The sequence below is a fragment of the Acromyrmex echinatior genome, chromosome 7, assembly GCF_024713525.1.
Source record: "Acromyrmex echinatior isolate Ae372 chromosome 7, ASM2471352v2, whole genome shotgun sequence".
NCBI classification, from domain to species: Eukaryota; Metazoa; Arthropoda; class Insecta; order Hymenoptera; family Formicidae; genus Acromyrmex; species Acromyrmex echinatior.
Window position 1 is genome coordinate 11,015,014 of NC_141858.1, and position 13,091 is coordinate 11,028,104.

The window sequence follows — 13,091 nt, forward strand, 5'->3', positions numbered from 1 at the left end:
GTTTGCGAATTTTCGCAAGACGCATACACAATCGATCGATCTAGCACACACACTCACTCGCACACACACACACACACACATACACGCACACATGCACACATCGAACAATCTAAATTTAATACACCTTCGTTATTTAATTTATTAATACATTAATATATTCTACTGTTTTAGCGTAGTTTATATTGGAATAAATAATGTTCTCTCTCATCGAATCTATCGATAGTTTCAACGATAGTGAAAAATTAAAATCGAGAGTTCCGGAACGCTCTGTATAGTACTTTAGACCGATCGATCGTCCCTTGAAATCACTCTTTGATCTGATAAGCGTGCTTTTACACGAGAGAAGAGGTCGAACACGAAAAGGCCTTCCTGACGGTAAACCTACGTTCGCTTCCTACGCGATACGGAACGAACGAGAGTGCCGGAACGCACTCCCGACGTAACTTCTCGACGTGCATTTCCGTGCGGCCCGGAGCGGCCGCGGTGGTACATGTAATCTCGTTACCTATTGTGAAACACAAGTTTCGCTCTCTGCACTCTCTCTCGACAGAGTGCAACGGGCCGGCCGATCGTCCCTTCGCGAAATCGCGTTAAGTGTCTCTCCACTGCGAGCATTGCGAGGAGTTTTCCAAACAACATAAAAGCCTGACAGATGTCTAAAGGACATTCTAGTCTCTGTATAATTCTTATCCCTTTTCTTTCCTTTTTTTTTATCTTAGAAAAATCTTCGTGGAGTAACACGTCACTTTAGTTCCGCGTGTCATATATTCGGAACTCGATACAGCTCGCCCCGCCCCGCAATAACGAGGGAGATCGAGAGAAATAAAATTACTTTTGGGATGGGATTTCTCTCCGGTAGCGTTACTCAGATTGGGATACGCGATATGGTCAAAGATGAATCCGGCAGAGCGGCTGTTACCGCTGCTTGGCCGTGTTGATCTTTAACTAACTATCTGTGATAAAAAGAAAAAAAAACTAACGACCTGTGGTCGGTACGTTGGAAGTACGTCCGAACGTAATCGCATCCCCGCAAACCCGATTTGGGTGTCGCTCTTTCGGCCACTCCTCGTCCATCCGATGGTCCGTCCAATGCGACGTAACTAACATACGCAAAATGTATTATATAAGCTGGAATGCCACATGCCTGCGTCTATACTATATAGAGTGCTAGAGTTTCAGGGGTGAGGTTTCTCGGGCGCTTTGGTCAAAGGTAGTGGTGGTTGCGGTCGGTTCGTGTGGATGTGGTGTTCTCTCGAGAAAAGGCTGCTAGCGGTGATAGCTAGCAACGAGGCGAGGCGAGGCGAGGCGAGGCGAGGCGAGGCGAGGCAAGGCAAGGCGAGGCGAGGTGAGGTGAGGTGAGGTGAGGTGAGGTGAGGTGAGGTGAGGTGAGGTGAGGTGAGGTGAGGTGAGGCGAGGCGAGGCGAGGCGAGGCGAGGCGAGGCGAAGCGAGGCGAGGCGAGGCGAGGCGAGGCGTGGCGTAGCGAGGTGAGGCGAAAAGGCTATGGGGGTGAAGGGAGTGAGGGTGGAGCGGAGGGGTGGAGCTAGGGGAGCAAAAGAGCGTGGGTGAAGAAGGACAAGATGCTGCTGCTGACCGGTACTCTGCTACGTTTACTGCTCTCTACTATGTTGCGTGTGTTGTTGCTACCGCTTTTTCCAGCCTGCCTGGTTTCTCCTAGGAAGTATCGAGCTCTCACCGCTGCCATCCGGTTGCTGCTGGATTTTCTCTCTTTCCCCTCTGAGATTTCGCTCTTTCTTTCTCACACATACACACACGCGCGCACACACACACACACACACACACACACACACGCACACACACACGGACACACACTCTTTGACTTTCGAGATCAAGACCGCCTAAACCTACTTTTGCGCCTACTGCGTTTTTGCAAAGTGACAGAGACAAATAAAGAAAAGGGGTTAATCGCGTCGGCAAGAGAAGAAACGGCGAGTTGCGGCCAATTGCGGTTTCAAAAGGCTTTGTTTGATTGTGTTATTAGCGTTTATATATACTTACCATCTTGATGTCACTAATTGTCGCAATGCTTCGCACAAACAGGTTTACCCGGACAATGGCCGGCCCATCTAAGGGCAAAAACAATACAGCTCCCTTTTAGTGAATCAGCATTTCTGGTGGCTTACATACTCTACTGGAATGTGCCCGACATTATCTTTTACCGCGCTTGTCGTCTATTTATTTAACCGGTTCCACCGAGTCTCGATGCGATTCAGGGCTGTTCGAAGGACAGGTGCGGAATAATCGAGAGTGAGTCGGTATCAAATCAGTTACGTCGAACACGATTGAGATTCGCGCGAATACTGTCAGAGACTCGAGGGATGAGACCATTCTGTAATCACCTCTATTTTCCTCGAGGACTGGCTACAGAGATAACACGGGGTTTATCACGTATTTATTGGGGTGATACCTCAAGAATTCAAGATATAAAAAAATCCGTGGAGTCATGGGAAAAGATTGGCGCAAAGTATAACGATTCATAAAAACTGTTTGAAAGAAATTGTTCGGGAAAGAAAATCCTTTGGGGAAAAAAAAACCGGAGTAGCGCTGTCATCGAGGAAAATTGTGTAAAAGTGTCCTTTTCCTGTCGTCACCTAATTACGGTGCGATAACAAATTGCGAGATCGTGACTCACGTGAATTACATACCTGAGCACGACTCTCGCGTGCGGACTTTAATCTGGAGCATTATTTAAGCTTGAATCGATTCACGTATCTCACGGCATACATCTCATGATAATAAATGTTTTCGTTCACCTCTCGTGACAGCTCGATGAGAAATGCAATGCGGTGCGCAGATTATCAAGTAAATCTTAGGCTGTGAGATATGTGTATTATCTTGCATAATATGCCAATTATCGCTTATTTTTTTATATAATACAAACGTGTGCGATGTGCGTGTAAGAATTCTAAAAGAATATTCGCGAATATTTCGAGACGTTAAATTCGTCAAAAGTGTTTTAAGCGTTTCTTCCGTCGGCTGTCACAGTGCGGCTGAACTTGCTCGCGTGAAATTATTCTGAGTGCCAAGCAGTACGTGTGCGTTTCGCTTTGTAGAGTGCTTGGCAAGGAATGATGAAGATTGTGGAGTGATAATTATCAGTGCGCGACTGACTTAGGATTGCCATCCATTCTCTTCTCCCCACAATCCTCTTTTTTTAGAATGTCCGGGATAATTTTCCAAAAGTGTCCGAAAAATAATTACGAGCGTTCGGGGTTTCAGGGAATCTTCAAGATATATTGCTTTGACTCCAGCTAATCTCGATCTACAGCAAGCTTTAAGAGTCTATCTAAACAAACTTACATAAATTTATGCATAAAGAAAATTATCCAATCGTACGTAAGTCTTTATAATAAAAATGTGATTGGATAATTTTCTTTATGCATACGTTTATTTATACGCTCTGCAAGATTGTCTAGATAGACTCTAAGCCGTAAGAAATTGACCCATCACAGTCGAACGTGAGGAAATAATCGACTATGATTGGTCAATTTCTTGCGGCTTAAGGCTTACGGTAAACCTAGGGCCGGAACACAAACTTTTGCATAATGCGTAATGCATAATGTATAAGGAGATCAATCAGAATCTATTTCATGAAAGGAAGAGTTCTGATTGGGTACTTTATGTGTTATGCGTAAAGCAACAATGAGATTTTGAGACGTAAAATTTAAGCTTTAAGCCATAAGAAATTGATCAATCATAGAGTAGTATTCATAATCAGATCTTATATTCAAAACTGTCTTAAACACACTCTTAAGAAGTCACGAATCAATCAGAGGGCCGTATTAGCGTCTTAAGACATTACTTAAGACAGTCTTGAAATAAAAACGAACTATGAATACCATAGTCGATGATTTTCCTCACATTCGACTGATTGATCAACTTTTTAAGGCTTAAATTTTTTTTTTTTTATTAAAATTTCATTGTAGACTTTATGCAAAGGTCCGTGCTCACGTTCTTAGAAATTGACTGTTCCAATTTTACTAACTTATATTTCTGTACGCATCCAGAATCGCAAGTGAAATATCTGGAGTTTTTGTAGTCTGTAAGTTTCGAAAATTTGAATGTGGCAATCTTATAGACTGACTTAATTATACGCGACTAATGTCATCTCTCGTCTAATACAGACATTTCTCTATACCGAAATTCGTATTTAGTGCCGTCATCCCCATCGGTCCACGTGACGGGTGTACAACACAAAATCCGGTCGCGGCCTGCCAAATCCGGCCACGTATAAATCCCATAACTGCATTCGACGGCATGCCGATCGCGAGCCAGGGACTCCAGCCAAATCAATGCTGCGTGTATGTTTGTCCCTCTCTCTCTCTCTCCCTCTCTCTCTCATCCTCAGTCTCGCATCTACGTGGCTCTCTTTCCATTATGTGTTAACACCTGTTCCGACAGGCAGCCGTGCTCTCACTCTTTACCCGTTAACCTTCGATTGTAGAACAATGATCGAGCCGTAATACAAACACGAACGTATGTAAATATGTACACACGTTCTACTATTGCGTTTCAATCAATTCGGTTTTTATTTGGTTAATGTTTACCGCCCTCAACGCACATCTTATCCTCCCTATTTGTTTAATTGAAAAGCACTCGAGCTATCTTGCAACTTTACGAAATCAATCAGTGTTGAGAAGATTTAATTTAATCACGCAAAATATATACAGCACAAAAATGAAGCGAAATAAAAATAAAAGTCTCTGGAAAAAAAAGCAATATCGTTTTTGCAAAATATACAATATGTCGCGTTTAATTTCACGTTAATTAATGCGTTAAAACTGTTCCAAATTGCCCGCTCTATAAAGAGTTAATTGATAAATAACGTGTGTACAAATAAATTTCTAACGCAACTTAATATAAAAGTTTTCATTCAATCACCAAATAATATGAGCCCTTGATAGCTCGTTAAGAATGATATTCAATCTTCATTCATTATTTTAACCTCGATGCCAAAATTTCATTTGTACACGACAATATTCGCCTGTTTCCTTGACATTTCATCCATTTCGTGCATTTATATGTGCATGATTGGCGTATCTAGACCAGCTTTATACGGATTTGATTGAAAAGACGAATTCCTTCTCTTCCACTGTAGCGAACTTAACCCGTGTGACAGACTGGCGTGATTAATTACCTGGTAGTTCATAATTCGGCAACAAAATTCCCTTCAGTTCTACTAGCATTCACGCTCGCGTATTTCCCTTCTTTTTTTTCCATCCCTGTTTCAGTTATGAATCTTCTTCAAGTCACTTACGCTCGTTACCGCCGTATATACAGTAGTTAGTATTCAGCCCAGATTTGCAGGGGAGACGCGTTGCGCGTAAGATACAGTTAATTCGCAACCACAAAGGATACTGGTATGTGGATAGCGCAATATTCTCCCTAATGTAGTGACCCATTGTGCTCACCCCAAACTAGATCCTATCTCAAACGACAACTGGCGTTTAATAACAACATTTCCCTGCTATGCATCGTTGTTCGCTTATTGTTAGTTTAATTTTTAAGACGAGCCAAGAGTACATTGCCGTTTTGGCGCGATCACAGAAACATGTCACGAGAGAAAACTAATCGAAGTAGTTTTACGATTTATTTGTTTGGATCGAGTTTCAAACATTTGCGTTCTCATTACTCGCATTATATAGCGAGAAGAATTTTATGACCGAAATAATAATAACCAAATATAATAATAAATAATAATTGATTCGTAAAAGAATTAAAGGATCCGTTTAATTATCTAATTTTTAAGCGAATACTTGAAGAGACGCTCAATGCTAAAAAAAAAAAAAAATAAAATAGAATTAGTATTTTAATTTTCCAACACAAGTTTTGTCAGGAGAGAACCAACTCAAACTTTATTAATCTAACTTAGCAGATGCGCGAAATCTTGGACGACTTTATGTAATTTGACGCTTTGTTCTCCTAAACGAAGACGAAGCGTTCCTTTTTCTATTCGAATTTCCTAAATCAATTATCCTCGCGTGATTATGAGACCAGGAGAGTATGTAAAATGCCTTCGCGTATAATTATTCTTTTCTTTACTTGACCACGCAATTAAAATATTAATAATGAGTTCCTGTCCGCCCTCCTACTGCAAATAAATCAGGCAACTAAGACATTAGGCGAAAGATTAAACGACAACAGTTCATCAAGATTGTAATATAAATAAATCGACTGCGCCGGCGGCAATTGTTTGATCGATATTGGGACCACGTCACTCATTACGCAATATTACATAATATTACAGAATGTTACTTGTAACCCGAACGCAAACATAAATTCCGCAGACCCACGAATTGCAGATCTATCGTTGCCAAGCGCTACCAAGATTTATGGAAACACATAATTTTCGGATGACCCATTTCCATTTCTTTAGCTTCAATGTCAAACTTGACGTTATCATGACATCAACACGCGTTTTATTGCGTAAGAGGGATCACGTATATGTATAACAACTTGAAAATGAACGGAAAATTGTAGAGATGTTTTCTTAGCAGGGCTGTGCTTTCTTACTATTTAATGTCAAACTTTTATTTAATGTAAAATTGCAATATTAATAATTCTGAGTTATAGAATCATAACTCAAATATATAATCCCATGTCAATGCATTGGTAGAGGTTGCGAGTGTAATGTTGAAAGATCAGGAAGTTTATACATAAAAGTATTTGTCAAATTTGAATGACTTAATTATAGAATTTATAGAAGCAGCGTATACAAGAATGAAAAAATAAAAAATAAAAAAGAAATACCACCATCTCACTCCTCGATTGATAGCGAAGGAGAATGACGATCGAGAGTGACGCCGGACTTGAACGCGTCATACACGGGGTGTTTACGGCTCTCATGGTCAATTAATTTCACGCGACGTCATCGACGGTAAACCGACCATGATTACGGATGGGGTGAAATTACAAATGCGCGATCGATCGATCGAAGGACACTACGACTATCTCCAAATTACGCCCGGAAGGGCACGGGTTCTAGGACGGATACTCGGCAGCGTATTAATATCCCTCGCATCGCATCGCATCACATTGCATCGTATCACGTCGCATCGCATCGCATCGCATCGCATCGCATCGCATCGCATCGCATCGCATCGCATCGCATCGCATCGCATCGCATCGCATCGCATCGCATCGCATCCAATCGCATCGCCTCGGGTGCTCAATCTTGAAACGATGTACTTCTCCCAGCCATCCAGAAGTGGCAGCCGGGGACGAACTTCTATGAATTTTCGCTCTTTCATCGCACACTCGGCGATGGTAAAAACTCACGAGCGAACGCGCATTCACGGCTGATACTCGAACGATAAAATTAACGAGCATCGTTTAGTTCCGAGACACGCGATCCGACTTAGCGTCACTCCAGTCGGATAACAGCCGAACGCGAAAAGCAGACCCCGAAGACTCGCAGGAAAAGTGATTAAAGACCTCTATTATCGCGTGACACGCCTATAAACGGGTGATAAAAAAATCACATAAATCGTTTTCTTCCGAGTTTATATATATATATAGTATGGATGTGCCTACAGTAGAAATCCGACGCGTGCTTAGAGAATATTCCGACGATCGTATTCGTTCGTTTAACTGCGACATGTAATTGCGCTCTCGGTGCGATTTATTTAATCCCTCTTTCACACCTGCAAGGAGGATACAATTCCATCGTAACTTCAATTCTAAGCTCGGCAATGTCGATTACGTCCCCTCTTAAGATTCGTTGTAGCTATATATTTTTTCTCAAATTTTTCATGTAAATTATCTTTTGTTTTATAAACAATAAATGGCATTGTACTAAAAAGTATTATTACGTGGTATTATTTATAGTTATAATTCGTTTTAATTATAATTCGTATTGGAAATACCTTCTAATTGTAAGATGAAAACATGTTTCTCTTATTTGATTTAGTCTTTCAATACACAAACAAACGTGTTATTGAATTTCGCAAAGAAAAAAATTGAGGAAGATAATTTTATGCGACGAAAGAAAATTTCGGATATTGCAACACGAAATATTGTAAATACACAGAAAAATAAAGTTTTGTTAATTATCTTTAACAACCGATTTAATTACGATTTATATGCTTGCTTTATATTTTTTCTAATTATCTTGAACTTATGCAACTTAAGAAAATAGTCGATTTGTTGATACGAAACGTTCACACTTCTAGAGCTCTAGATTACAAGAGCAGCGCAATTCTTTGATCTTTGCGGACGCCGACAACTTTCCTATCGGCTATTTCGATTTTGATCTGATCATCTATCGTCCAATAAGTAAATAATAAATAATAAGTAAGCTTATAATAAATAAGCCAATAAATAAGCTTTACAATTAATAATTCTTTAATATATGATCATTAGGTAAAAAATGGCGGATTTTTGCGCTATTTTTGTAAATCGAAAATTCTATACATTTCTCTATTTGACCTTATTTATCACGAATCAAAAGTACTCTGAATTGTCTTCCGATCGACCCGCGCACTGCAGAAATCGCGATAGGAATCGCGACTCAGGATAGCTTCGGTGCAATCGATATCGATGAAATTCCATCCGCGATCCATTCGTCGCGTTATGTAGCTCGAAATTGCAAAAAAAGGGATACTTTTTGTACGTAATGTGGAGGAGATTGGAAGATGATTTTCATCATATGAAATTTGTATCCTTTTTTATTAGAAAACTAGATCACTCTATGTTTAAACGCGGTGTATAATTAAAATTTACCATTGTAAACCATTTTTTTTCTTTCTATTATACATAAGTATCTGATTTATCGAAATCAAATCTCATATATATGAAGTTATATATATATATATATATATATTAGGTGTTGGAATTAATTCGTAGCGTTTTACAAGTGATGGGAAGTACTTTCATTAATGTATTTTTTAATGCTCATGTGAAATAAATAACATTCTTTCATTAAAAAACGCTACGAATTAATTCCAACACCTAATATATATATATATATACATAATATAACAATAATAATAACTTCATATGTATGAAATTTGATTTCGATAAATCAATATATTATAATCATATATTATTATAATAACACATAGAATCACATTCCAATTAAGAAAAATTTACCGCAAATCTCCCAATTTGCTCGCACATTTTTACCGAGCCATCAACAAGAAGAAGTATATATCGCGAGAAGGGAAGAAATAATATACGTATACGATGCATCCAAGAGACAGTTGCAAGAATATAATGGGTCTGTGTTTTTATTTCTGTATTAAATTGCATTAGAACTCTCTCTCGCTTTCGCCAAATATCAAACATATATACCTATCTAACTTTAAGTTCCAAAAGTGTATACTAGTTCAGCCACAGAAAACAGACCTAATATCGCGAATAATGCTCAGTAAGTCTCGGGACTTCTCGAGACCGATCGTGGCTCGTTTTGAACGCAAGGCTGTTCAGTACGCCGTTCACATTCGCGAAGATTATGAAGAAATTTCTCACCGTTCGGTACGCATTCACTCGGTACGGACGTGCGGAAAATTCTCGCAATTCATCTCGCTCGCTTATTATACATACATTCATATATGTATATATATCATCAATATATGATGTGTATATACAATACATATATTTCAATATATATACTTATATATATGTGACGTGATTGTCAATGAACTCGCGCGTTCGTCGTCTGCGTTGCATTAACGACGACATAGATCGTGTTTGTATCGCGCATTCAGTTCTCCACACTCGGTGAAGCTTAAGCCTTTCTCGTCAGAAAGTGCTGTGTATAATCTCTCCGTTGCCCCGTTATGTACCTTTGTTTTCCTTTCCGCTTTATTTCTTTTTTTTCCACCCTACGTTCACATTTCTCGGCTGATTCGCCGCGAGATGTCGGTATAAAAATTACGGTACATGGTGAGGATGGGCAGAAGGAGTAAACAAGGACTCACAAATTGTTATATTCACCTGTTCCGTTCTCCCCGCTCGGCCGGATGCGCGCATCGTATCGGCCTGGTCCTAGGATGTTGTCGAGCACTTGCTTCTCTTTCTCCCGAAAGTTCACTTTTGGCTGCGTACATCTGGAAGAATGTACCAACGATGTCGTCGGTATTATAAAGAAAAGAAATCTATTAGGTGTTGGAATTAATTCGTAGCGTTTTTTAATGAAAGAATGTTATTTATTTCATATGAGCATTAAAAAATACATTAATGAAAGTACTTCCCATCACTTCTCATCTCTTGTAAAACGCTACGAATTAATTCCAACACCTAATAATTTCTGAAGAGAAAATTTCTTAATTATTATGGCTTAACGCCAGAAATAAATTATAAAAATATATAATAAAACAATTATAGCAGTTAAATATATAAAAATATATAATAATAACAATTATAACAGTTCTATTAAAGTATTTAAAAATTTAGCTAGATATGGATCTAAAATAATTTGATTGGACTCTCAAAATAATTATGTAGGACATTTAAATTGATAGGTAGAATGTTAAAACTTGTTACAGTGTTATTCATGCTTGAGTTTCCTATACAATTATTTTGATGAATCCAGGAAACTATTTTCAAAACTGTATCTATTTAAATTTTCAGGTATTTTTAAAAAATCATTATTTCCAGTAGAGAATATATTTCTTTTTAACCTTTTTAAAAAGTTCGTGTCAAATTTATTTATAATTTTATCGTATTTCTAATCGTAATGTATTTTAATGTATGTATCTTGTTATCATTATGTACACGTAATATACATATATATATATATATATATACTTTATGTATATATTCAGAATCTTTAAATATCTTTTGTTATTACACGACACATAAAGATATAAATAGAATTCTATCCTGAATTTTGGTGCAAATTATATAATAAAACACATTTAAAATGATTTTTAAAAAATGCACACCGTCGTAAAAAAAAATACACACTTCGCAAATCGTTCTTCCAAAAATTTTTATATTATTCAAATTCTGTTTCATTCAATTCTGCTCGCGCGACAAAATTTCGAAAGTGATGCACGTCGGTCCGCTCATAAATTTTCGTTTTCCTTATAAACTTTATGCATCATAACAATAATCCCGTGTGAGTCAATAACATATATCTTTACGAGCCACAGCGTTCTTTCTTAGAATTATGTTTCTATCGCTAAAGAAACATAATCGTCTCGCGAAATCTTAACTTGACGTCGTTCCAAAAGCGTATAACTGTTTTATTATTAATTCAGGCGATATAATAAGTTAACTGCGTATGAACAAAATTTGCATGAGGCACTGCCAGCAACAATTTGACACATCCATCAATGAAACAACTTACCTCGATGGATGCAGCAGCACCGCTAGTAACACCAGTAATAGTAGTACTCCAGGCCACATTGCGCCGGCCTGCAAGCAAACAAAATGCACACACCTTCATAAAAATTCTGACGGCGAGCTGCAGAACGCGAATCCCTACGCGGATTCGCATTAGCGATGATTAAACTTATCTATCTCACACCGCACCGATGCAATCTACGTAATTTCTCCCCTGCGATCCGTAATATTTCATCTTTATTTAGATTCATATTTATTTACTTTATCGACATTGTGCCAAGCAAAAGCAGACGACGCGTTTGCTTTTTCCTCGCAGATCACAAAAATTTACCCGCGTTTAGAATTACATCGCTAATTATCGCTAATTTCCATTGATTTTAATTGCCATCGACGCCAACTCGACTGATGTTGTTTCAAACTAAACCGACATAATTGCAATATCGCACGCGCGATATTTAATAGCAGAGGAGCCGAAGTACAAAGCCGGGGATGCCTCCATTTACCATGTCTCACCAACTCCGATGATTGATTGAATTAAGACGATGTATGTATGTGTGCGTGTGTGTATGTGTGTGAAGATCAAAGCGTAGAGAGGCACTGGTGTACGCTTTTATGCGTACCGCACAAGAGTATCAACTGTCTCACGAGATTAAGTTGATTATACGTGGAGAAGGAAATACACGCATCCCCCGTTTCTCTTTCTATATACGAGTATAGGTATCGTGATATCGCGACTTGAGTTTCAACGTAAAGAAGAATTGGAGCGATACCAAACACTGTTCGTGAGTTACTGAGAGGATGTCGGATGTGAATTCTCTTCGAGGTTCATCCGCGAATGACAAGTTCTATATATTCGCCTGTCCATCCCGCTTATCTCACTCGAGAAGGTAACTCAATGATAATTGTGAATTGGATGACCGCCTCGACCGTGAATTGAGGTAGAAGCCAGTAGAGGTGGTCGCGTTGTATTAAGAATTGAATAGGTGCCAAGATGCACACGTGGCCTATTTTTATCGGGGAAACGTGGAATTTTGACGTGAATTGAGCGATCATGTAGGAAATCTCGTGCGCACACGTGTCTATTTTATAACTTAAGTTGCAATTCTACGCAAAATGTTATATCACGAAATATATTTAGCGGTTGAAAAGTCTACAAATAACTGCGTAACGAGAATTCCTTGAGAGAGAATTACGAGTGTTCGAAGCTAGCGGAACATGGTAGATGCCCCGAGCGACGTCCGTCGGCAATATTGCCGGGTAACCCGAAAGTTTCGAGTACTGTGACCCAAACCCGACCCGCGTTACAGCCGACCCGACCCCGAGCTAGAAGCCGAGATATCCGCAGATTCCAAGTACTTGAGAGACCTTAATCGTCTGTTTGAATGCTTCGCGGTCAATTTCTCTCTTCTGCTCTTTCTCCTATGCATTATTGTTGTCGAGATATGCGCATAATTTTAAATTTTAATTAAAAAATTATCTATACGTTCGCAAAGAGGATACTAGAGTATCCCATGCAAGTATTCTTATCTAAGCAAAGATTTACCTCAATTTAAATACTTATTTTTAATGGCGTGACTATCTCTCGAAACTGAGAGAATTAAACCTGCAAATGAATCTTGCGCAAATATTTGCGCAAGATTCATTTGCAGGTCGCGTACGTTCGACATTTTAATCTTTCCTATATAATATTTTCTAATTTCTTTCCGTCGTAGAATATTACGCTGTTTGCTGTATGAATCATTGGTAATTGACGGAAGCGATGAAGTACGCCAACGCGAAAATC

General features: G+C 38.9%; 1 protein-coding gene across 3 annotated transcripts in view; it reads right to left on the reverse strand.

Moving 5' to 3' along the window:
* The window catches only part of GluClalpha (glycine receptor alpha 1), a 76,824-nt gene that overhangs the window by 25,128 nt on the left and 38,605 nt on the right, over positions 1 to 13,091 (reverse strand). For 2 of the 3 annotated variants that reach the window (XM_011070226.2, XM_011070223.2), the window contains exons 2-4: positions 11,313 to 11,380; positions 9,956 to 10,068; positions 2,018 to 2,085 (exon numbers count right to left, since the gene is read on the reverse strand). In XM_011070226.2, coding sequence (XP_011068528.1) covers positions 2,018 to 2,085; positions 9,956 to 10,068; positions 11,313 to 11,380 — 249 coding nt within the window. The remainder of the gene's footprint in view (positions 1 to 2,017; positions 2,086 to 9,955; positions 10,069 to 11,312; positions 11,381 to 13,091) is intronic. The other variant, XM_011070224.2, reaches the window with a different exon arrangement.